Below are 26,383 nucleotides of genomic sequence, written 5' to 3' on the forward strand. Positions count from 1 at the left end.
GCCACTCAAGGTCTGTTTGTCACTCTGAGATTCACGGCAGCCACTCTGCGTCAGGTTTATCTACAAAGACAGGTGGGTGGTCTGCACGCAAGCAGGGATGTGTGTTTCCTTCCTGCACCCACCCATCCTCACATCGATGCATTGAACACTTTTAGCGATCCTGGGGGGGCTATTCTGTTTTTCTTCTTCTTCTCTCATTATTATTATTATTATTATTATTATTATTATTATAACAGGGTTAATGAAACCTTTAGCTTTAGTCTAGCGCTGGAGAAATCATATCGATACTTTGAAAAAGACTGTCACCTTCCTGACACCACATGACCTTCCTGATGTCAGTGACAATGATGATATTGATAACACTAACAAAGGTGATGGTGATGATGATCATGAAGATGATCATGATGATGATCATATTGATGATCAGTGGGGACTAGTGGTTAGGATCTGCTAAGCAAACAAGTAGTGTTGAGATTAAAGAGAAAGAGAAAAGCACTCGACATGCCTACCCATTAATGCTACAATTTTAAAGCTCATCATCAGTGTAGTGTACATCAGACCCTCCAGAATCAATTCACATAAATTGCTCGGGCAAATTTCTGACTTGTTTTGCGTCCTCTCTGAAGTTAATTGGTAGTCTTAGATAAAGGCCTGAACTGACCTAGCTTCACTGTAATAGCTGCATGTCCTAAACTCTGTTTTCTATTAAAAAAAAAGAAAAAAAAAAAATGGTTTAATGCACTTGTGTCTCTCCCAGCTAGCTTGTACCTTGTCTGGCCAGCTATTGAAACTTGGTCATGTAGCACTTTTAATATTGTGAATCGATGTATGGCTTTCGCTTGTGTTGTATTCTAAAATATAAATTTATTTTTTATGCACGTTTTTGATTTTGAGAATTATAAGCAAACCTCAAGTCTTACTTGGCTGATTTCCATGTTGAAAGGTTGAAATTACACGTTCCACGTTGAAAGGTTGAAATTACATATTGTGAATGGTTAATGTCACTTGTTTAAAAGATGTCAGGTTAATTGTGACTGCAGAGAAAACACATTGCCAATGTGTCTCATTGGTATAGGTTTTTGCATCCAGGTTAAATGACAGCTTGGTTCAGCACTGGGAGGCTCAGCCAAACATTCCGGATCTCTGGGAAAAATGATGAATTTCTGTCTAGAAAACTCTTGTGTTGTTAAGTAGCAGCAGCCAGACATTTATGCAAAGGCATACAGCATACAAATCTAAAGATGCACCCTGACTACAAATGAGAATGTGTGTATATGTGTGTGTGTGTGAGAGTGAGTGTATGTGTGTGTTTGAGAGTGGGTGTTCAGAGCAGAAGGCAGAGTACTAAGGCAGCTGCAGCAGCAGAGAGTGGTGATTACTGCTCTCAGTAAACTGTTCCCAGAGGGCCCCCCCGCTTAGCCTGCTCTCCACTTGCCTCCAGACGGCCGCACTCCGCCACTCGCGTGGCTCAGCGACTGTCTCCATACTGCGACCTCTGCATGTGGAAAAAAAAAAACAAGCTTCATGCTAAATTTATCCCAGAATCAGGCTGTCCCATTAGCATTCTGCAGCCAAGCGCATCCATGCCAACACACGATTCCATAAGAAGTGAAAGAGGAATGGTGTGAGATAACGCGCCGCTGAAAGGTTAAACTCCTGAAGAGAACGCCCCCCCGCCCCCACCCCCTGGCCACTCTCTGTGAGAGGAGATGCTTTTATACACACACACAACAGAAATATTATATTATATTAGAGCAAATATGGCTATAGATTTTACCTGCATAGTCATTTTAGCATGGTATTACCACCATTTTATTCTCATTCTGTCACCAGTGTCGGTTGCATCCTCTTTACATTAATGCAAGGACACTTATTAGGGACTTATTAGGGACCACTGTGTGTTCACAGCAATTGCCATCATTACAGCCAGCTTTCCTTGCACAAAGGAGAAACCTGGAGATGTATTGCCAGGTGTGTGTGTGTGTGTGTGTGTGTGTGTGTGTGCGTGCGTGTATAATGTGTACTGGTAATTAATGACAATTGAATGAATGCAAATGACCCCTCTGTATAAGAAACTGTGCTTATTATCAGTCGCTGAAACACAGACCTTCACCCAGCAGCAGAAAGCTTTCTGAGCCAGGCGGGGGGCATGGTAATTCTGGAGCTGGTGCAGCATGTTGTTCACTGTAAAGGCCACCATTAGGCTTGAAAGCAAAGGCTGTGGAGTGTTTTGTGAGTCAGAGGCAGGCGCTGGCTCTGAAACGCATGTGAGGTTGTACTGGCACTTGCACACCTGCAGCAATGTGTTTGAGATACAGAGGACAACCCCAAGAAAGCAAGAGAGAGAAAGAGAGCGAAACCTACTTTTTTCCAATACAACCGTTTTTTTCTTTTCGTTTCGCTAATTTTCCTGATTGCCATGCTCACTGAACTGTGCTTGTGAGGAGAATTGCATATAAGGACAAATAATGGCTGAATCACGGGGGAAACCTTTCCCTTCAAACCAAGAAGAGAAAGAGAGAAACAGAAAGACAGAGAGGCATTCTGGTATGTTCACAGAGAGAGAGAGAGAGAGAGAGAGAGAGAGAAAAGAATAAGAGCAGTGTTTTTTTTCTTTCCTGAAACAGATGTTTTTTTTATGATAATTCCAAGAAGTACTCAGTCGTGTATACAGACAGAGAGAGAAAACATAAAGTGAGAAAGAGGGAGAGAGAGAAAATAAAAAAAAGCAAGAGAGAGGGAGAGCAAGAAAGTGAAAAAACGAGAGAGATGGAGAAAGAGAAAGAAAGTGAAAAGCAAAAGAGAGGGAGACAGAGAGCAAGAGAAAGAGGGATAGTGTGAGAGCCTGGGGAAACTGTTCATTGTGACTGTCTGGAGTGAGATGGGGAGAGAGGTGCATTGTGGGCCGGCGAGCCGAGCCCGGGGCTGATAACGCAGCTTTGGTTGCACATGCCGCCCCCCCCCCGGCCCCCAAGGCTGTGTCTGTCACTTCGGCTTTGGTGTCACACTCTGCCATCAACACACACGCGCGCACACACATACACAAATATACCCCTTCAGGGGCATCTCGACCCGCAAGGACAGAGGTGACCCCGATACCACTTGTCGTTGATGCAATGAACCAAGCGCATTATAGAGACATAGACAAGGAGTAGAGGCAGAGCCTTGTTTTCTGTAATCTGAGTTTAAATGTGTTCACGGCGGCAGCAACCAGCGCAGACAAGGTGATAATGGAAGCTCTCAAGGGAGGCATTTTATACTGCCTCCCACACACAAGTGCTGACCAACAGCAAAATCTCTTTCCGCCGAATGACAGGGTCTTTAGAGCCACAGCGCTGCCATGGCAACGCCAGGTCTAGAGTGGCAAGGTCTGCAGCATGAGTACTGTCAAACTAACACGGACTTAGATGAGAGTGTGTGTGTGTGTGTGTGTGTGTGTGTGTAAGTGTATAAATATAAATGTGTGTTTGTATAAATGTGTGTGTGCATGCATGTAGACATGTGTGCATTTGTGTGTGTTTGTGTGGGCATGTGTGTATGCATCTGTGTATGTACATGTTTATTTGCATATGTGTGTGTAGATGGTGTATGTACCTATGTTTGTGTGTGTGTACCTGTATATATGCATGTGCACATGCATGTGTGCATGTTTGTGTACATGTATCTGTGTGTGTGTGTGTGTGTGTCTGTGAGTCTGGGTGTGTGCCAGGATGAGGTGATGGCATTTGGAGGAAAAGGACAGTTACTCAGTGTTGGGTCAGCCCGAGTCTGCCAGCTTGTGTATTGGGTAAATTAGGTCAGTGTGTCTGCAGGTGGGGGAGCAGCAGACACAGAGAGGAGAAGAGTGCAGCTACAACGAATACACCCTTGTGTCAGGCTCTAGGCAATCGACTGAACTGAGGTCAGGTGAGGGTGAGCCATTAGATTAACCGAGGGAGAGATAGTCCTTGACTTTGCCAATGGAATTTAAGGGATGTGCCTCAAGAGAATAAGAAATACTATTGTTAATGTCCCACTGACCTATAATCCACAAATGTCTCGCAATCTGAACAGAAAAAAGGAAACCATTCAAAGTCCAAGGGACTCATTTCTTGGTGACAGGCTAAAATGAAAGCCAGTTCTGGTCAATAATGTGATTTCTGATCTAACTGACAGTAAACAAATGGTTTATTGCAATGGAGGTTTTTTTGTTTGCAGTAGAAATAGGGTTTTTCACATTATTTTTTGGGAGAAATACTTCTCTGTCAATTAAGTGAAGGAAGATTGAAAAAAAAGAATCTTCCTTATCCAAACACACAGATTTAATTACCCATGAGCACCTGCTTGCAGGACATAAGTCCCAAAGCTGCAGGGGTCATGACTGCACAGTGCATTACGTACATACTGCACATGCTATCAGCAAGCACAGTTCTGAGGACAGCCGTGTCCTTCGTCTTCCTGCAGTGAAGACACAACTGTGAGTGGCACACTTGCTGACTGTTTAAAGCAATGACGATCACACAAAATGAGCAGCTCCGTCTCAGAGGAGCGGTCTTGAGACAAGCGAGGAAACAGCTATTTTGCTGTGCGTCTCAGTGACGGGGACAGCGCCAATTTGGTGCTGCAGGTATAAACAGTGGAAGAGACAGTGATTTGTCAGTCCCGCTGGTGTGTCAACACGTGTCTGAGCTGTGTCTGAGCTGGGAAGAGTGCGTAGTTTCTAAAGGGTTTCTATAAGCAGCTACTGATGAGGCAATAATGCTCGCACAGACATCAAATATGTCTGTATCAGGCATCTTCGTCTGTATGCTGATACTGTATATGTAAAGCATACAAGTTTGTTCAGTACAACAGGAGCTGATCAAATGTTAACTGTCTTCTAGTTGGTGGAGCTGAATCCATGAAAGCCCTGCCAACCGAAAGCTTGTGGTTGTTACACCATGTCTCGAAGCTGTAACCTTTGCATGTAGTGTATGGGAGAAGGTGCCATAATACAAGTGTTGTACATCCACTGAACTGAGAATCATCAGCTGAACAAGGGCAGGCAGCCAGGCAGCATAATAAAGAGGCATCCTGCCACAGCATCAGGCTCGATTGCAACACTGCATGCTTTCAGGAATTAAATCTGGGGGTTATCTCCATTGCTCCAGGTGTTCTTCAAAGAAATGGAAAGGAAGACCAGAAGTGTAGAACAAAAGTATGGAGAATGAGCATCCTTCATTTTAAGGCATGCAATTACCACACTTTGCTTACAGTAACAGTTGTTGCACACATAATTAGCATAATTACGTTATTCTTCTTGAGTTGGATGTAAACACTGACCTTTGTGTGAACGGCAGAGACGTTTCTGTGGTTTTCTAGCCTGAAGTGTTGTTCGGATTTGTAAACACAATCATTATGGTCTCGGGTCCAACATGTGCCATGTCCAAATTAGAAAATTAAAAGGTTTTTTTGCATAATTGCCTTTAAAGATTTTTTTTGTCACATTTTTCTGAAGGCACATTTTAAATGGATGTAATTAGACAGCCATTTTTATCTGAGTCATAAACTCTTCAGGAAGTTGATAAAGGACCCTTTGTGATTTCAGTCAGGTGATATGTGTGTCTTCCTGTGATTGAGGATTCTGCACAAAATGCCATAAGGCATAGGGGTTTAATCTGTCTTTGATTAAAGATGTGATCAGAACTGATCTGTAAGAGGTCACATGACTTCTTTAAACAGTACTTTCTTTACACTATATTATTATATTATATTATATTATATTATATTATATTATATTATTATTATTACTGCTGATGTTTCATATATATATATATATATGTAAACTACAGAAGTAGGAAAGAACACTAAAAAAGCATTGAGCTGAAAGCCATAGCACATGTACATATGCAGCAGTTTCTGTTTTGCTGCGCATATACAGCCTAACAATTAAAGCATTCTTAAGTGCAACTCACATGCTAAGATGGAGTCAAAAGCTGATCTGTGAGAGCAATGTCCATCAGAACTTAGACACACCCCAGGACCATTCTTTCATCATTTTCATGGCTTTATTTGAAAGTACATTTAGCTTTTTCATTATTTTTCCCCAATGTGAGTATGTACCACCAAGGACTTATGCAAGGCAGATTAAACCACAGTAAGCTGATTGTGTTCCCCTTTACAGTGCAGAGTACTTCAACCAACAAAGAAAAGCCACAGCAAGTTTAAAAGATGCACAAAAGAAGCTCCCCTAATTCTGCCTCAGTTGCTCATTCTCAATTTCACATTGAGTCACTAATGTATTTCAACGTCTCAATTTATCATTCTTAGCACATGGCACCAGCTTTTTGACGTACTAATTGAGGCACTGTAAGCACAACTGGGGGAATACGGTGACATGAATAATTATCTGACATCTTAATTCGCCCAAGATTAATTCATATGCTATGTTGTTTATGAGGAAAGCGTGGGTTGATTTCTGTAGTCCAGGGGAAACACAGTGGCTAAACGCCAAGGCATGCCAAACAAACATCTGGAATCTCTCCAGAGTTTAATTGACTTGTGACATTTGACATTGTCTTCTTTTTCCCATATATTATTATATTATATTATATTATATTATATATCGAAATTTAGAGTTGAATATGAGTGTACCCACTGTGAGTGTTTTTTTTTTTACATTGAATTGTTCACGTAAGATATAAAAAACTGGACATCATTCCTTATTTTTGTTACTGGATTTGGAGTCCGTAATTATACTGAAATGATCTACTTTGGAATTGCAACAAGCCAGGTCTCAAACTATTTCCACATTGTCCACAATATTTAGAATCGCATACACAAGTGTATACACTACTGTATCCCCCTGTTTTGTTATGTGTGCGTTCACAAAAAAAAAAATAAAAAATGTGGTGTTGTAACAATGGCTCAAAGTCACTCACTCCGAGTTGGTACAGAGAGTGCACTATAATGGAAATATGTTTTAAATCCTATAAATGTTTTAAGAATATAACACATTTAACACGTTGAAGTTTATGATTATAAATCATTGTGCAAAGTAATTGATATATGCATAGTGTGTATGAAATGCATTGTAAAACGTGTGTCAGACACAAGCATTTGTCTCTGTCCATAAATGTTATTAATGCATTAATTAAGCTACATAATGTTTTATAATCATACACTTAAAGTGCTTCTGAATGACGTAAAAGCCTCATAAAGTCACTCCCGGGGAAATATTACATACTCGGCAGGAGGTATAACAGTGCACGCAAAATGATTTAACCCATTTAGCATTCAGTGATTGTTCATCAGAAGTACATGAGCTGCAGCGCTAAAGGTCGTTTCAGGATCCCGCTTCGGTTTTTAATCTCTCCGCCCTCTCCCAAGCGGGCTCTGAAGCAATGCTTCTCCTGTGGAATTGGACTTCGGCCGCTCGATGGAGAAAGTGGAGGCTGCAGCCTCCCTCCCCATCGAGATATTTCTCTCATTGTGTTTCTCGTCACGTAGCTGAATATTTTCTCTTTGAGGTCCCACTGATTTCAGAGCGCTGCGGCTGTGCATTTCAAACAGCCCTACGGAGGGTTAACCCTGCAGCCCATAGGAAGAGATGGGTTTACCAGATCAATGTGTAATCAATCAATCAATCAATCAGCCAATCAATCAATCAAACAATCAGTCCATCTCTGTATCCGCTTAACTGTCATGTTTATCAGTCAGTTCATAAGTCAGAATTTTTGGGTGTATACTATTTGGGTATATCTTAACAAAAATAGTAAATTGTCACATGGTACTTGTCAGAGCATCAGGTCAGGAGGGAATGAATAAAACAGAAAAACCAAAGTGAGACTGAAGGGGAAAAGCTAAATATATATTATATTCCCTGAACATTTGCAAGAAGCGTTCTAGATAAACTCCAGGAAGTATGTGGGAGGAGACAGACTGTTGCATTTGCATGAGGCATTGTGTCATACATCAGTGACAGTCAGTCCACCACAGAGTGGTGAGAAAGGAAGTACTTAGAAGAGCTACTAAATGAGAATGGCCGTGGTCCCTCTCTGAGAGAAAATGTTGTTTTAAAGTCCAAAGGACACATAAGAATGCAGAGAGCATACTTTCATCATATGGCAGAGTACAGTGATCTGCCAACCCTTCTGAAAACCTACCTGATTTTAAATTCTTTTTAGTGATCTTTTGTGTCATTTTACATGTAATGGCTCAGGCAATGCCACTGTACAAATGGAATATTGTGTATGTCATTTTTAAGTATGTGTGATTCTTCTTTGCTTAATGTTTTTTTTTTCCCACTCATTATCATGTTTCTCTGTGCACTCTCTTTTCACGAGTGGTTTTATCCTGTGCACAAAATTTCCGGATAAATATTGAAAAAAAATTAACGTTTACTGAATCCAGCGGGTGAGAGGTGGGGCTTGCCATGTGGGCAGGCGCAGTTGTTCCAGGGTGGCTCGGGGACATGCCAGGTAGCCTCTTTTTCCCACCATCCAGCTCAGCGCAGCTTAACTTCCTGGCAGGTTTGTCCTGCAGAGACGGGCTCCCTCATCTCACCCGAAAGTGTAGATTGAGCTCACTGGCTGCCAGGTGTCGGGGGAGGGCTTCGCGGCTCTTGGCGTGTCTCAGCCTTGTTCGTGTGAGAGCAGCATTCTGCAGAGGGGATTGACAGTGATAAAAGGTGGTTTGTCAAGTCTTCCAAAAAAAAAAAAAAAAGAAAAGGCACTGCTGTCATGCGTTTTGGATTTGCGGATGTCTGTAACTGAGGGAGTCATGGGGATTTTGGCTTTCACACAGAAACTGGCAACCCAGGCCAGCTTAGCATAGCATGGTGCTCTGCTGTTATTGTTGTTGTTCTGTGTCTGCAGATCTCCCTTTTATTTATTTATTTATTTATTTATTTATTTATTTTTCTTCTTCTTCTTCTTCTGCAAGATGATGAATAGCCTCTTTGTAATCTGTGCACGCATGCCCCAAATTCTTCTGTTTACTTATATTCACTGAGGCTCTGTCATTCTTTCCTCCTTTATCTAATGTACTGTAGATTTTTTTGGGGGAAGGGGGGGTTCTCTTCCTTTTTGTTTTTTCTTTTGATATGATTGGGCCTGTTGCGCCTGCATTGTCATGCTGATTGAACATATACTTAGAGAGGACCCCAAAAGCCCCCTCTCTGTTTTTGGTTTGTTATGTCTGTTTCATAAAATCTTCGCCTCTCTGATGCATTGTGATGTTGTAGAGTGGAGATATTTTTGTTGTTGTTGTGTAGCACGCGTACTTAAAGGAAGAGCATCAGGTCTCGGGGGATTATCATACATATCAGGCGTTTGTTTTTCAAAGCACAGGCACAGGAGCAGCTAACTGCTCTTTTCTCTATTAATCCCGAGTTATTAATATGCATACGTTCATCAAACATGTTGGCTACTTTTGAGAGAAACTAGGATTAATTTGCTGGTTTGGGGTTTCCTTTATGATCTTCCTTATCATGTTTGAACACATTTCAATGAGAATTAGCAGTGAGCCCATGTCAAAGATTTGAATAAAATAAATGTATGCAGTGAATATTCTTTTCATATAAAACACATTGAAATTGTAATAGTTTAGAGCATTTTCTAGGCATATAAAAATAGATTATAAATAATAGAATTCAATCCTCATCATTTTACACATAATTGTATTTTTATAGCATCTTTCATCCATTTAGAGTGCTTTCCAGTCAAGAAAGAGAAAGCACGTGTTTAAAATGCATGTGTGTCTTTTTTATCTGGTACATAAACAAATATGTCTTACAAAGAATGGATGCATCTTTTGCTTCTGCAGTTCACAGGCTTAGCCTGGTTCACTTATATTCAATGCCCAAACCAACATCTGTTGAACTCAACCACACAAGGGTCTAGTTTTAAGTATGTATTTTGCTAATGAGAAGAAAGAATAGCAAAAATATGACAATGATGGTTTATTTGTAAAATTACAAGGAGATGAAACATGAAGCTAAACTAGTGGGTTTATTTAGTTATGTATTTTTTTACAATAAAAAATTACAATTTTTTTGGCGCTGAACTGATGTAGAAACCATTTTGCTTTTTATAGACTTAGACTTAGAGCATTTATAGAGAAATGTCTACATTTATAGACACTAGAACTAGCTCTTTATAAAATGATCCCTCTGTGTTTCTCAATGTGCAAGGTGAACCTTAGCATGACATTTCCTTTCAGTAAACCAGCTTCTGTGTTGATGATAACTTCATTATTTTGTTGAAAGTTTTTCCAAAGTGGAGTGTCACTGGGACAGTACTAACCCACCATGTTGCCCTTTGCAGATCCCTTTCTGGTCGCATCGTTGGGGGTGTTTGGTGGTTCTTCACACTCATCATCATCTCCTCCTACACGGCCAACCTGGCAGCCTTCCTCACGGTGGAGAGGATGGTGTCGCCCATTGAGAGCGCCGAGGACCTGGCCAAGCAGACAGAGATTGCCTACGGAACCTTGGACGGAGGCTCAACCAAAGAGTTCTTCAGGGTGAGAGTCTGTTACTCGGCAACGAAAGGGTGGAGCCCCATGGGCACCAAAATGGGTGGAGCTGTTATTTTGGTCTCCATGACTCACTGATCTTAACCAATCATAGAGTCAGCTATGGAAGGAGAAATCCTTTTGATTGATTCATACAAGTGAAACATGACACCAGGCAATTTGTAGCTCCTGCTCTAATGATGTTCCTGAAGCCTTACTCTCCCATCACCAAAATATCACTGACTATTTCAATTCTTACCAAAATATTACATTCACAAAGAGTTTGGGACCCCACAATGGCAGGACATTGGCATTAGTTTCCTTCTGCCAGGGATAGGGAGGGTAGGTCAGCCAGAGCTTCTTCATCTCACCTCAGACTTTCTGCCATTCCTCAAACACCTGCAAGTTGCTCATATGATGTCAGTGGAGTAGCAGCTGTCTTCCAGTGAGTGATCACTTCACTGCATTTTGTGAGTGTTAAAAAAACGGGCATTGGCTCAGTGGGAGTGTATCGCAATATTGCCTTCATCTCACGCCAGTGCTCTTGCGTGAGTGCAGAGATTGTTGTGATGAGCCAGCCCTCATGGACAGTTGGTGATTCCAAAAATAGGGGTGTATGAAGGGGAGTAATCCTAAGGAGTTTATGGGTACATCATCCACGTGTAGCTGGAATTTTTGTACTTCAAAGGTGGCAGGTTGAATGTCCAGGAAGACTGACGGAGGACTCAGTGAGTGTGGTGGGGAAGGACTGAACTCTGTGACTCAGTTTATACCACAGTTATGATCACGTATTATGGCCACTTTATGAACATCCACTCATTCTACTGTCTGTTTTCTCCACAGAGGTCAAAGATAGCGGTGTTTGAGAAGATGTGGTCGTACATGAAGTCTGCGGACCCATCGGTGTTCGTGAAAACGACAGATGAGGGAGTGGCGAGGGTGAGGAGGTCGAAAGGGAAGTACGCCTACCTGCTGGAATCCACTATGAACGAGTACATCGAGCAGCGCAAGCCATGTGACACCATGAAGGTGGGGGGCAACCTCGACTCGAAGGGCTATGGCGTCGCCACCCCCAAAGGATCCGCTTTAAGGTATATGTCACTATACTAACCTTCAGCCACCATGATGACATCATCATTAACATGCATGAGTTACTTACTTATGTATAGGAATGAAAAAAATCAATGCTTAATTGAATTTGGGCAATTTAATGGTGATGGAGTTTGCATAAGGTGTGACAAAATATGTTGAGGTGGCAACTGAAAAAAAGGGGGGGGATTTTTGGAGACTAAAATGCTAAAAATGAGATTAGCTCATACAGCAGCCAATCCATCAGAGGCTAGATGAGGTGATCTTGATGTTGTGTCTGTATGTAACCTCTCTCACCATGCCCTGTGAGATGATGAGGGAGTAATTACCCAAATTTGACCTGCGCAGATTCCATTAGCACTTGTATAAGCAGATTGTGGGATAAACCAGAGTACAATAATTATGTGCTGTTATCAGAAAGGAGCCCCTTGGCTTTCATATGCAGCTCTTTTATTACACTGTTCAGAGATTCAATTTAAGGACCTTATATGACATTGTCCACTTCTGATACAGTACTCCTCTCGTAAGCATTATCAGACCCGGCACGCTTGAGTGCATACCTTTATTTGCTTTTCAAGGAGAGCTGCCAGTTTACGATGTATGCACTAGTAAAAACGTTTACTCAATGTACCCAGACTTACATTTCTTCGGAATTTAGTTAAATATTTGTATTTTTTAACATGGATCATCTACCAATGCTACAATTTTTGTGTTCAACCAGTAATTGGCTTCATTTTACACCTCTACGCTTGTCAGCTGGTTGCATTTCATTCAGTTCATACACTAAGCCACAACATTACCTAGGCATATAGTTTTTTTTTTTTTTTATGTATGTAGTCTAGACACCACACTACTCCCTGTCTTCAGCTTTACAGTGCAGCTTCACCAGACCACAGCACCGGCACCATCTTTTCACATCAGACCACAAAAGTGGAGTTGTTAAATTCACACATAGCCGTGATGATTGACCACATAAGGCTTATGACATCTCTAGCAGCAAATGAGAATGTTCCCCTATAGCCTTTTTCTTTAAAAAAAAAAAAAAAAAAGCATGAGAGCATATGAAAGCAAGGGAGGATCCTATCCACGGAGTCAGCATCCACGGAGTCACCATCCACCATCCAGCTAGCTATTTCTTTTCCTCCATATAAGTCCTTAAATATTCAGTAGAAGTAAAATCAGAGGGTATCTGATGGTTAGGAAAACTATACACTGAAATTCTGCTCAGGAATATTGAGAAATGCTTATTGTTTTGAGATAAATCTGGAAATCCCTATCCAACATCCACATGACCCTGAAGTTATGCTTCATTGTTTTCTTTTATGTGACCCATCTTGCTCAAAGGGTGCAGGGGGTATTTAATCTAACCACGCCTTGTCCTCAACGTTGGACTTTCAGTGATAAAAGGAAGAAGCATAGTACTGCATTCATCAGTATTTGTATATTTCTACATGACATGCCAAACTTTAACTTGGCAGATGGCTCGCATCCGGTCCTAATATAGATATAGTCATACACTGTAAATATAGATACGCATATCTTTTGGATCAGTGAGTGCTGAATTCTAGGTGCCGGTATGGGAAGCTTTGTGTTTATAGCGTCTGACATTGGGAGGCTTGGGGTAAAGCGTGAGTCATACCAAAGTGGCTGTGGGTGCCGTTTATAATGGTACGGCATCTCTGTTAGGCACTGAGCATTAAAAAGATACGAATTGGGGTTAATGGCCCTGCGACAGATTGCCGTGCTGTCCAGAGGGCGAGCGTAGTCTTTAGCTGGCTCATGCCACTGAGAGCGGGTTAAGCTTTGGCGCTATGAGTCATGCATCTCTTTGCTGAACTTTTCAGGACGCCTGAGAGCCAGAATCTAATACTTGGTGGAAACAATTACTAAGCATTTAGGACAAAGCACTGCCGTGGTTAGATTGAAAACTCCTCCTTGCACAGTGCAGCTGTTGCTATATTAGTAACCAATCATGGAAAAATGATTCATAAAGGGGAAAATATGATTTACTGCATCCTTTTGGGGTGGGGAGGAGGGATGCATCTACTGTAATTACCCTGCTTAAGATTTTTCATTTTCTATTTATGACAATATGCATTTTGAGGCACCTTCACTGAGATTGAGCCATTAACCACTGTGTCAATTCTGAACACATGATAGCTGAAAAAGGCTATAGGAAATAGAAAAATGCAATGATGAAAATAATTTTGTGATGAGTCTGCATGTCCTTTGTTATACTCAGCACTCTTTGAAGGTCCCTTAGATGTTCATAACACATATGCATAGGAAGTCAAAAAAATGTGATGGAATCTGATGTGACTGTGCAGATGTTACATCACAGTTCATATGGCAAGAATGGGTTCTTTCCTTTCTCTTTTGAGACATTTCAGGCTGTTTTTCTTACTAGTCACAGTGGTATCACTTTAAGTTAACAAAATCATCTCACCCAGAACTCTGCCGCCTCCAAAAAAAAAAAAAACAAACCAAAAAAAGAAAAGGATGTGGATTTCTGTTCATCACCCATAAACACATGGACTGCTTTCTTTCTGAGTCTTGGGACAAGAAAGAATTCAGGGGTTTTACTGAGAAAGACACTCGACAAAGAGCATTACGTGCTATGGCCAACATTGTTTGCATTAATGTACAATGCAAAGAAGGGTTTGTCCATAGTGGAGCAGCTGCTGAATGAAGGGAAGACGAGGAAAGGCAGATATAGATATCTGGGGAAACGCTTACGTTGTGTCACACATTTGGTGGCATTTTCGTCTTTGCTTGTGCACAAATGAAGACCCGAGCCACCAGTATCCCAACTGAATGAAATTTTAAAAAAAGGAATGTAGGATTCTCCCATATAATCAGTTCCTGAGAATGTTACCTGGATGGAATGCATAGGTACCTACCTTTGGCACTTTTTACTGATGAAGGGCGCTGGCACTTTAATGAATCACCTGTTGAATCGTACACATAACTGATACTTTATTTCCTTCCTCAAAACCCTTCTCACATGTCTTGCTTGGTAAAATCTGGTACAGTATGGCCACTGGGCATTATTTTTCCATTGAAAAAATGAATATTTTTATTCACATCTCTACTGCATTTTAATTTTTAGTTCTAAGCCACCGAGGCAATCGTTATTGTAGACAGTAATACTTTATAAATTAAAAATAAGCAGTTAAAGGTTCTGTTTTTTTGTAATTATTATTATTTATTTTTTACATCAGTCTGTATCTCGCCACTAACGTATCTCGATTAATGCTGACCAGTATTATTTTATCATTTCAAGAAACCCAGTAAACCTGGCAGTGTTAAAACTGAACGAGCAGGGCCTCTTGGACAAATTGAAAAACAAATGGTGGTACGACAAGGGAGAGTGCGGCAGCGGGGGAGGTGATTCCAAGGTCAGCCCCAAAATGAGCCACCCAGCGGTAACCACGCCAACCCGGGGAGGGTAACCGGCAACCACACTACGCAAACACATCGGCCCCAAACCCCTCCCACGCTGACCCAGCTTTACGTGGTGGGGTGGGGGGGGGGGCAGAGAATGGCAGTAACATGAAGCATTCTGAAGCTTTTTCTTTTTTATTTTTATTTATACAACTGTCTAGATCAACAGGTTTGGAATACAAAAAATCAGATAAATGAATCAATGAAGAGATCATACTCTGCAGATCACATTCAGTTCTGCATTTATTGTGTTTGGATGTTCTTAGATATATTTTTCCTCTGCCTGTTTGAATATGATTAATAATCCATGAGTATTTTTGTCATGGCTGCTTTATTGGGAATATGAAAGAGATTTTGCTCCTAAAACCGAGTGTTTACAGTTTGCCGGTTACCCAAAGTGATATAGTAATACACATCTTGCAGTAGGGAGAAAGGAAACATTGGCTAGATGGAGTATTAATGCATATCACTTTGATGATGTATCAGACTATGATTCTGTTTTTTTTTTCTTTCTTTCTCTCTATTTATATACATGTAGAGTACCTAAATACATTTTCATGGGTTTTATGTTTTACTCTGTTGCTGAATAACATAAAATAACATAAAAATAATGTTATTTATGTTATTTCCCCTTGACTGAAGAATCCCCGTAAACCTAGCGGTGTTGAAACTCAATGAGCAAGCCGTCTTAGACAAACTGAAAAACAAGTGGTGGTACGATAAGGGGGAATGTGGAAGCAAGGACTCAGCGAGAAAGGTCAGTTCACGACTCGGTCCCTACCTGCCGCTGAGCTCAGTCGCTCTGTCTCTCGGGCTCCCTGCCCCCACTGTGGCCTGTCCCCCTCTCTCTCCAACCTGCCATTTACCTGAACAGGTGTCACTCCTTTTTGGCTACGGACCAAGTTGTTACATTGTGGTTCTGGTGCTCGTGAATTGCAGGTGCTTCTGAACCTTGATATGGTGAATGCAAATCAATCATCAAGTCAATTGACCAGTTAATCAGTCAATGAGTCAATCAATCACTGACTCAGTCAGTAATTGAAGCAAGCAATCAGTCAATTAGTCCAATCGATCAGTCAAAATCAGTGAATCAACTCAAATATCTGTAACTAAGCATTCAAATTAGTTTGTTACAAAGGACTTCAGAGAGTCCATTACATAGAAAGGAAGTGACTGTGCATGGACAGACAATAAAATGAGATATGTTCAAATTCTGCTGCTTTGTCTATAAAGCAAAATGCAACCCCTTATAGAAACAGGCTACATAGTCGGGTGTCATATATGAGATTCTCTCTGAAGTGGATGAGAATCCACAAAGAGGACCTCAAATGCTATCGAGGAAAAGTCTCTGGTCCCATAAGCAAACCTCAAAAGAGACTCAGCCTTGTCTTTTTCTGCAGATCAAAGAATGAGGATCGCCTTGAACAAAAGACGGAACACGTGCAAACAAACCACAGCGGAATTAGTTATTCACAGCTGAAGAAAACAGCTGCGGGTTCCGTAGAATAACGCCGCCGTGCGCAACGCGATCACTCGTGCCGAGAGTGTCGGTTTCTCGTCTCGCACGGCCTGTCTGTCCTCCGTGGGAGATGGGGTTGGCATTCGCACTACGACAGGGACTCTGTGCCGACTGCAGGAGAGCAGCTGTTGAGGAGGATGGGTTCTCAGAAGAAAACAACAGTACTGTATGTAGCCAGTAGCTGATAGTTCTGGTGCTCCTCTCAGCAGCAGACAGCAGTACTGTATGCAGTGTGTATCTGATAGTCCTGGTGCAGCCCACACTACAAACACAGCCTAAATGATAAGCACAGATCTGGACATGTGTAGTGTGAATCACCCAGAGGAAAAATGTTTAAGTATAAGAACGGCTACTGCAAGCGTGTTTTTAATCTGGAGTTGCATGGGAGGTATCCCATCTTACATTATTTGATAATACTCATCATCTTTTGTATTTATTTGGATGATTAACAAAAAAACCTAATTTAAATTAAAACGCCAGATTAGCCACTGATTCCTTTTTATGTAATTGCATTGAATGTGATTACCTTAGTGTACTTTGATGAGCATTTGAGCAAAACAAAACAAGCAAAGAAGTGAACAAAACCAAACTGTGGGGTTTGAATTAAAACTGAGCAAGCTATGTTCCTTTTCTTATAGCTGAAATGCTTTAATATGAGGTACAGCACAAAGACGCTGTAATGCTACAGCATTAGACTGAATTGGGTTAAAAAAAAACAGGAGTCTACTCGCTGCTGATAGCTGAGCCTCACTTAAACCAGCAGGCTTGTTAATCATGAAATAAACAGGCCCAGATCAGGACCAGCCTCAGGACAATTATGTTTTCAGAGGCAGTTTCTCTGCCTCGGCTGTTACCCGCCCATGGGCTGACATGGAAGATGAGGCATATGTGCGGACAAGTCATCGGGTGACGCATTCTGCTCTCTACCAAAAACATTGTACCATAAGGTCCCCCCATTTCCTGCGCAACGGGGAACCTTTTTAATGAGAAAAACTACTTTGTCATGCAGCACTTGCTGACTAACAGCGGTGTTTTTAGAGAGTTCAAGGCAATGTAAAATAATGAGTAAGCACAGAAATGAGCTGGGTGGTCATTTGTCTACATTACATGCCGTTTCACCTTTTAAGAAAAATAGAAACCCACACTTCCCCAGAGAGAAAACAAAGACGGTCTTTAACTCTGGATATTTATTCTGAAGTCCAAGCCATAATGCAAGTTTACCCTGTTCATTCTGTTAACATTTTAATGTTAATGCTTTCCAAAAACAAAGCAGTAAATGGCAGTTTGGAGAGAGCTGTACTCATGGGACAGCTGTTTATGACTGAGTAGCCCAGCCTTCACCACCCAGTACTGTTTCCCTCTCTTTGTTGGAACTTGCATGCTATTGGATGAGAACCATGTGGAATCTGATGACCGTACATTGAGGTCACCAAACCCCAAAGTGCATGCAACTGAGAACCACTGTCCTTCTCTTGTGATGTCATAATTACATGGCCGTGCCAACAGTGAACACAAGCCAAAGTACGGTGTCCATTTTAGGACATAAATGCCTCTTCCTACCTTCCTCCATTGTAAAACCCCACCTCTTTGTAATTTACAACAATGGAAATTTCAATGAGGGAGCTGAGAAGGAAGGAATTTTGAAGGAAACTGTAGGAACTCTGAATGTCCTAAAATGGGCATTGTATAGAAGAGCCCCCTCTTTATCCTTGTTAAAAAAAACGTTTCAGATAATTTTACCCTGAACCCTGACCAAGGTTCGGAACAACAATCAAAATTTACTATTTTTGTCACCTCCTGCATGGTACCATCCACTGAGAACTCGAAACGTCCTGTGACCACAACCCCAACTTATGAGTGCTCATAATATGAATATATTTATGTTTTTTATTATCATAGGTTTATTTTATTGATTGGGGGTTTATTACTTTAAGGCAGATCCAGGACATACTAACTAGCCAGTTATAACGTGTATATTAATTGCATTGACCAAGAGCTTGTGAATTGTGCATGATTACGTGCATGTTTCTGTCAGTGTTGATTATGTGTCTCTTGATTGTTGATTATAGGGTTTTCAAGTATATTTTGTGGATAATTATACATTAACTGTCAATAACTCAAGTTACAAGTACATTTATGGATAATTATACATTGACTATTGATCAAATAGTATGTGTATACATTAATTACATAGTATGCATATATACAACAGGCAAAACAGACTAGACCACATTTGGATCTGTTTACTCTTTAATTTTGTTTAGACTGTGATTATTATTAAGTCAGTATTTCACATATAAGCGCTCTAATTCTGAAAGCATGCAAGTATATATCATCATGACTCCCAATTAGCAGCAGTGATGGTGGTGCTGTGTGTGTGTGTGTGTGTGTGTGTGTGTGTGTGTGTGCGTGCGCAGTTTTTTGTGTATGTGTCTCTGACCTCATGTATCTGCTCGCAGGACAAGACCAGCGCTCTGAGCCTCAGTAATGTGGCCGGAGTTTTCTACATCCTGATTGGAGGATTGGGTCTGGCCATGCTAGTGGCCCTCGTCGAATTCTGTTACAAGTCCAGAACTGAGTCCATGCGAATGAAGGTGTCTGTATGCTTCACTCAATCCTTGTGTTGCACAACCACGCCACCAGGGGGCACTACACATTCCTTTAACAGACCTGAAGGCGTATAGGATAATGGCCGTATAGGATAAAACTATTGACCTGTAACTCCATTTTTGAATTTCTCTGAAAAGCTGCCATTACTTGTACTTTCATATGCAATTGATCCCTGTCCTCCCTTACACTTTATAGTATGTGTGATAATATAGAAATGCGAAGGGAAACTTAATAATTGTAGAATAAGTCGTTGCTATTTATATAAATCATCCATGTGACAGATGGATTGCACTGTTTTGGATATCACAACAGAAATTGCGACCAGTGTCCAAAATGAATTAGCCTGTTTCAGCTGAAGACTATAATCCTCTGCTTTCATTAGAGTGTTCCGGAATGGAATCATTTATACACTGAAGATGCTCATGCCCCAGCATACAGATCATTAGCTACAGTTTCAAGCCCAGAGGCTTTCATTATAATATACTAATGCACAGTGTCAACTGTAAGCAATGAGAGTGCCGCATTGCTTTCATTATTTTGGGGAGCTAGGTCCATGCTTTTACACTTATGTAATAATTGTGTAGATTTCCATATCGTGTAAAGTTATCTGAGAGCACTTACAAAAAGGTGGAGATTACCATCGTAGGAAATAGAAAACAGGGTCAAAGGTAATGAAGAGAGAAAAAAATGCTAATGTCCAATACTGAATATAGTGAAAATACTGAGTAGGACAGATGTTTGACTAAATAATTATATAATATAAATAATTATATAATATATATACACACACACATACATACATATATATGATATATAGAGGGAGAGAGAGTAGAATAGAAAGTAGAGGTCTTCAGACACGTTAATGTACACATTAATATGTATGTTATGAAGACAGACTCACGACACTTCAGTCTTCAGTCTCAGGAAAAGGAGGAGGTTTTTACATTTTTAAAAGGGATTAATAAGGAAGCTATTTCAAGATCAGTCAGCTGAACAAGACGACACAGGTGGAAACTACATCAAGTGAAATTTCACACTGACACTAGGAAGTCGTTTTTCACTCAGAGAGTTATAAATACATGAAATAGCTCACCAGGATTCATAGCAGAAGCAGAAATGTTTAGAGTGGAGTTTAGTTACACTTTATATAGGCAGAATGACCCATTACACCTTATATAGGCAAAATGGCCTGTTACACTTTATATAGGCAGAATGACCTGTTACACTGTATAAAGGCAGAATGACCCAATACATTTTATATATACAGGATGACTCATTATAATGTATATAGGCAGATTGATCCGTTACACTGTATATAAGCAGAATGACCCATGGTCTTGTGTTCTTATGTAGTAGACACTGTTTGGTATTGTGCTTCTTTCTGATTTGTTGTTACTGTCCACCCCCCCCTCCGTTCAGCAAATCATCAACGAGGCCATGATGAGCTCCACCCTGAACCGTGTGAGCGGGAATGGCAGCGGGGGTGAGAACGGGCGCGTGGTGACACACGACTTCCCCAAAGCGGCACAGACTCTGCCCTGCATGAGCCACACGGGTGACATGGGCTTAGGCGCCTCCGGCATGTGACGGGGCACGCCCCCGCACCACGCCGCCCCCCCCCCCCCCCTTCCACCGCCGCGGAAAAACACACAACAGAGCCACAGCGACGCCAACGACAACCACCACCACCACAACCATGACCACAGCGAAAGGAAGCGTCGCGCCGCGGCGAGCTGCCCAGCCATCTCGCATCTACTGCCAAAACAGACTCACTGACTGTACCGCAGACTATGAACTATGGATGCTACAAGAGTAACAAAAAAGGATAAAAAAAAACACTTTTCTAAAGAGAATTTGTTTGTTTAAAGACTATGATCTGCTGCAATAAAGAAGCCGTCTGAACTTTGAGAAGTGTACATTTTGTGACAAAAAAGGAAAATTTTCTCCCCCCACCCTCAAAAAGTGACACTTTTTTCCTCTGTGCCAGTTCTTTTGTCCTGTTTATTTTATCCTCCATATGCAATATTTTGATTATTATTGATGTTGAACTCTGTCTGTCTCTACTCTTTCTTAAGATGGAATCACAAAAATTATTTAAAAGTATGAAAAATCCCCAACCCCATATCCCCCCATTACTGGGGAATTTCTTTTAGAGAATACACAGGCAGAACTGGCAGGGCACGGCACACTGCAGTGGTGTAAGGGAAAATCTCTTCACTCTTCACAAACTCAAACAAGCTGTTTTCTTTGTACTCATCCTCTCATTTTCCTTTGTATTCATATTCATATATTCGAGTGTCTACTCATTCCACGGCCAGAGGACTGGCAGCATATATCTGCTCTCTCTCCTGTTGGTACAAAAGCTGCTTGAGGAGAAAGAAACATTTTTTGCTTGCTTGTGCTGTAGAATAAGGTTTTGGGGACTCTGTCAGTAGCAGGATGTGCACAAGATCATCAAGGAAAGATGATTTGCTTTCTGAAAGATTACAGTCAGCAGGATGGTTTCAGCAACACTTTTTTGCCCAATAATGAAATGATTAACAGGGTAAAATTGGGTCAGGGGGTGTAATTAGCTGTCAGATTTGTTATCCATATCTTTAAAGCACAGCTGGGCTGAAATGTTTGTGTTGCCTTGTAAAGCAATATTAGCTCACATGAGGTCGGGGAGGAGCATGCAATCTGAAGTGCTGCAGAAATGTGAGAGAGGACAAGTGAAATTGCCTTGGACGTATGTGGGAGATCATTTTAAAGCGTTTGGCATATGTAACTGAGCCATCTCTGATACATGTTTATTTTCTGGCTTACTGACATGCCCAAGGGTGTGTGGCATGTAGACAGAGGTGTAAATGTCTTTGTAAAAGCACCCAGCCATTCATACTTTCCAGAGAGTGGGCCAAGCAGCAGCACAGAAGTGACCTTTCACATGGAATTTTGGGGGGATGTGGAGTAAAAGAGTTTAGGAAATGTGTTTGAGACAAGAAGCTGGAAGAATGCCTTCTCAGTGCCCTCTGTCCAATCAAGATAAAAATGCACCCAACAGTATCCCACAGTGCATTGTGCAGATATCCACAGTCGAGGCAAGGAGATTTTTGCTTATCAGCCATCTGTTTTTATTTATTTATTTTTCTATTTTATCTATTTCCACACCTGAAATCCAAAACTGCATGAATTTTATCACCAGCCAATCAATGACTTGCAACCTGATGTTAAGGTCATCAGTTGTGGGTGTGGCACAGTGTGTAGGGCAGCTGATCCAGCACTCGCCTTGCTTCTAAGGATCTGACATTTGATCTACGCCCAGATTATGGGCCAGGGAACCACAACGGGCCTCATGCTTTGATTGATGCTCACACAGGAACCTGTGGGTTTGTTTGTTTTTTTTTTTTGAGTTTGGAGAGATGCATGGACGTAGCATGAAAACACGGAAGATGCTGCATGATTTTCTGCTCAGAGTGATTTGCATACATTTACATTACATCCTTGAAGTCCATGCAGTTTCACATTGTGATATCCCCTCATATTAAAGCATGCATGACAGCATCTGGTTGTCAGCAAGCCTCCATCTCTCTAAAAAATATTCTGCAGTGCTAGCAGAAGGTTTTCACCCCCTGCACCTGAAATGCTGCATTGCGTGCAGGAAGAAGGGGTATGCTGTGACTCCAGATATGTGACTTTGCAGGCATAATCCTCCCCTTATCATGCGTGTGCAACAGGAAAGAATGAACAAACCACAAGACTGTCTGCTCCTTAACTGCTTCACAAGCATAGCATCCCTGTGCGTTGTGCACACCTGACATGCAGGGAAAAAGCACAGTAACACGTCATGGGAAATTTACAAAAATCATGCTTCTAAACATGTGCCCCATTTGTTTATTAATTATTATTCCATAAATCGTGAGTTGGAACACAACAGTATTGTGTAATGAGAAGATTTCTCTGTTCCTACCCATGCTTTCCAGGCCACACCCACTCTGTGCTTCTTACTGATTGGCTGGGTGAGAATAACCATTTCAATATTTAATTAGTAAGGCACAGCACAATCAAGACAGCCCTCCATAAAAGAAAGAAAAAAAATCATATTCTACTTCATTTTGAAAGACATTTTTATACTTTATTATATTTGTAAAAAATAACATTCAAAATTTGTATTGTTTGAAGAACATGTAAGAGTCAGTGTTACACACATGGAAAAATTTGGTGAAATGGTGTTGAATTAGTAGACATGGTTATTGATTTTACCAGTTTAGTTGGATTTAAGGTCAGTCTTGTTGATTTTGTGAAATTTTTGTGGAAATTTTCCAAAACATGACCTTTCTTTTTTAAAAAATGTTCTGTCTGACACTAATTTTCTCCTTTATTTACTTATGAGGACAGCTATGAAATCTTATCTCAATGTATTCACATCAGCTTCACAATATTGTTCATTTTTCTACCATGAAGGCGAGATGTGACTTGAATAATTAATTACCAATGGAAACGAGTATGTTAATTATGGTTCGTAAATGAATTAAACTTTTTTCTAATCAATTGCCCTGAGAGCTGGAGCTTTCTTGTTTAGTTTAGGGGGGTATGAGGGGCAGAGGGTCAGGCATATGGGGGGTGATGCATGAACAGATTGAAATATGTATGATATTGATTCCATCTAAGTAGCATGAATATAAATTGCACTCTGATGCTCTTTCATGAACAAACAAAGTAAACTTAAAGAAGGAATGGAATAATATAACATTATAGTGATAAATATACTGTGAAAGTAATATTTTACAGACACCTATTGCTCTATTTATGTGTGTGCATTTTGGGGAACAAAATTAAGCAAATGGATTTAGCATATTCATTGCATGATTTTGGCTGGTAAACTGAATCTTTCATGACACAGATGATATGCTCAAAGAGTCCAACAGCTGCACAAGCATACAGTAATGTCACCTTATAGGGCAGAGATATAATGGGCTGCATTTGAAATCATCAGCCTGGACGCAGAAAGAAAACAGGGAAATGAAAGAATACCCCACTTACCAAGAGAACAACACCCTCATGTTGACTCTGTATATTGCTACAACAGCAAGCAATAGGCAGACAAAAAAAAAAAACACATTCAGGACTGTTATAGGCCCACCCGCAGCCATTCACAGTAGTCTAAACACTCCACTTGACTGATGTGCAGGCTGAAATACTTACATCCAGTCAAAAATGTCTTTCATTCTAATTTCGACTACAGTATATTCAGGTGACATTTGTAGGTAGTGTGAGTCACTGAGAAGGCTTTCACTCATTATTGGGTCATGAGTTTGGAAAGTTCGGAACTCTTGATGCAGATGACACTGGTTATATGTGATAAATTCCATTTACTAGGACAGCATTCCTCTGAATGAAAAACAGCATGGCTTTAGGGTGAAGTCATTTTTCGCACTAGGGAAGGCATGGTTGGCAGAAGGATGCCCTGGGCACATATCTTTTAATATTTAATGAGCAAGGGCCAAGTGCTTCTGCAGTTTTTGGTGCTCCGCACTCCACAACTCAGCACAAAGAGAAAATGAAATCAATTATTAAATAAAAAAGTACAAATAAAACAACAAATTGAATTAAAAAATGAGACCGTTAGCTCTTTGTCCGTGCCACTTGGGTAGAATCCATTGAATGTTTTCAACTGCAAATGTGACACAAGCAGACAATCTGCCAATAGGAGGTGCTGTTTCTTAATCTGATTAATAAAGATGCTTGCACAGTTTGACAGAGACAATGGGTTTCTGTACTGGGAAATGTCACAGTCAGGACAGGTGTAATGAGCAATACAACACAGAAACATACACACCTAAACCAGTTCTCACGATAAGACCAAATTTTTTCAGATTTGCTGTGAGCTTTATAATGTACTACTGGTGAAATTTTTTGACAACATAAAATTATATTTACTCACAGTTAGTGGCTCACCCCTGTTTTGCACCTTTTTTTCTTTTTTGCAAAATCTGACAGCGTACCTCTGCCATCTTTCATGAGGACGCCTTTAGGTTAAAGAAAGAAAGTCTGAACTGTTGCGTCACAGATTTAAAAATCCATTGCCATGACAGCCAGGCTCATTTCTCTGGAACAGACTCGGAAACGTTGAGAGGAACAATGTCAATATGTTTGACCTGGTTAGGATCAAATTCTCATTAAAACAAACTGGCACTGTCTCACAGGTCTATCGAGGTACACTGAAAATCTTTGATGTACTCATTAGCATCAATGGGATTTCATCACCTTTTGGAGAAGTAATGTAGGAAAATGTTGCTTTTGTTGGCCTTGTATATACACTTTATGAAATGCTGGATAATGCATTTACATTTACGATATAAACCTGATGACACATTTTAACATTGTGGTCTTTCAGGGTTGCTGAAATCTGTAGGCTATTAAAAAAGGCAGGCAGTTGATAAAATTACCATCAGTGGCAGTATATAGGTTCATATGTTATTGCTATTTTCATAAAAGGCTGTCTCACTCAGGCTGTCAACTATACTCAGGCAAATCAGCAAGCTAGAGTATGCAAAGCATTTTCAAAATATTCATTACAACTTGCTGTGCATTTTCAGGCTATAGGGACATCATTTGCTTTATAAAAAAATCTATTTGCCCGTTTCATCACATGCTGCCCTTGAGTATCCCTGAATCACCCCTCATATTATAATAATGTTAATCACTTTGTTGCTGTTTGTGCCCATGGTTTTATTCAATTCAATGCATACTACTTATGCTAAATTACAAAAATCATAATTAATCTAACTAGTTTGACAGTCAAACACAAAGCAATTGAGACTTCTTCTATGAGCAACAGAAGTAATCATATCTTTTACCATTTTGCTGGCTTTTTCAAATGAAATAAACTAGCTGAAACTTTTTTTTCCCCTGCTCATTTTTTTTTCCCTCATTTTCAAGACATTGTTGTCTTTTCTGCATTGAGGAGGATTTGTGACAAGTGACAAGTCATAGCCTTAAGTATGACATGTATTCATTGCACAAAGTGAGTCTGGGAAATGTTGTCCAATTAACAATTAGCATAAATTACATTTACACCACAGTTGCTTAGCAGACACATATTATCCATTTACACAGCAGCACATACACTGTGGCAATTCAGGTAAAGTATCCTGCCCAAGCAACCTTTATGTCACAAAATACATTTTTTCTCATGTGTGACTAAATAAAAAAGCAGACAATAAAAGAGATAAATCATGATGTGTACTGGGCTTGTCATTGTCACTGTCT

At 40.6% G+C, this 26,383-nt stretch overlaps 1 protein-coding gene across 3 annotated transcripts in view; it reads left to right on the top strand.

Annotated features, from left to right (window-relative positions):
* Positions 1-23,185, top strand: part of LOC118775761 (glutamate receptor 1-like) — a 65,721-nt gene extending 42,536 nt beyond the window's left edge. Inside the window, exons 12-16 of one of the 3 annotated variants that reach the window (XM_036525838.1) lie at positions 10,284-10,482; positions 11,317-11,564; positions 14,846-14,960; positions 18,985-19,119; positions 20,555-23,185. In XM_036525838.1, coding sequence (XP_036381731.1) covers positions 10,284-10,482; positions 11,317-11,564; positions 14,846-14,960; positions 18,985-19,119; positions 20,555-20,722 — 865 coding nt within the window. In that variant the 3' untranslated portion in view covers positions 20,723-23,185. Of the gene's footprint in view, positions 1-10,283; positions 10,483-11,316; positions 11,565-14,845; positions 14,961-15,648; positions 15,764-18,984; positions 19,120-20,554 lie in introns of those variants that run through there. The other 2 variants (XM_036525839.1, XM_036525840.1) reach the window with 2 other exon arrangements.
* The last annotated feature ends 3,198 nt before the right edge of the window (positions 23,186-26,383 follow it).

Source organism: Megalops cyprinoides, chromosome 3, assembly GCF_013368585.1.
Source record: "Megalops cyprinoides isolate fMegCyp1 chromosome 3, fMegCyp1.pri, whole genome shotgun sequence".
In the NCBI taxonomy this organism is placed as follows: Eukaryota; Metazoa; Chordata; class Actinopteri; order Elopiformes; family Megalopidae; genus Megalops; species Megalops cyprinoides.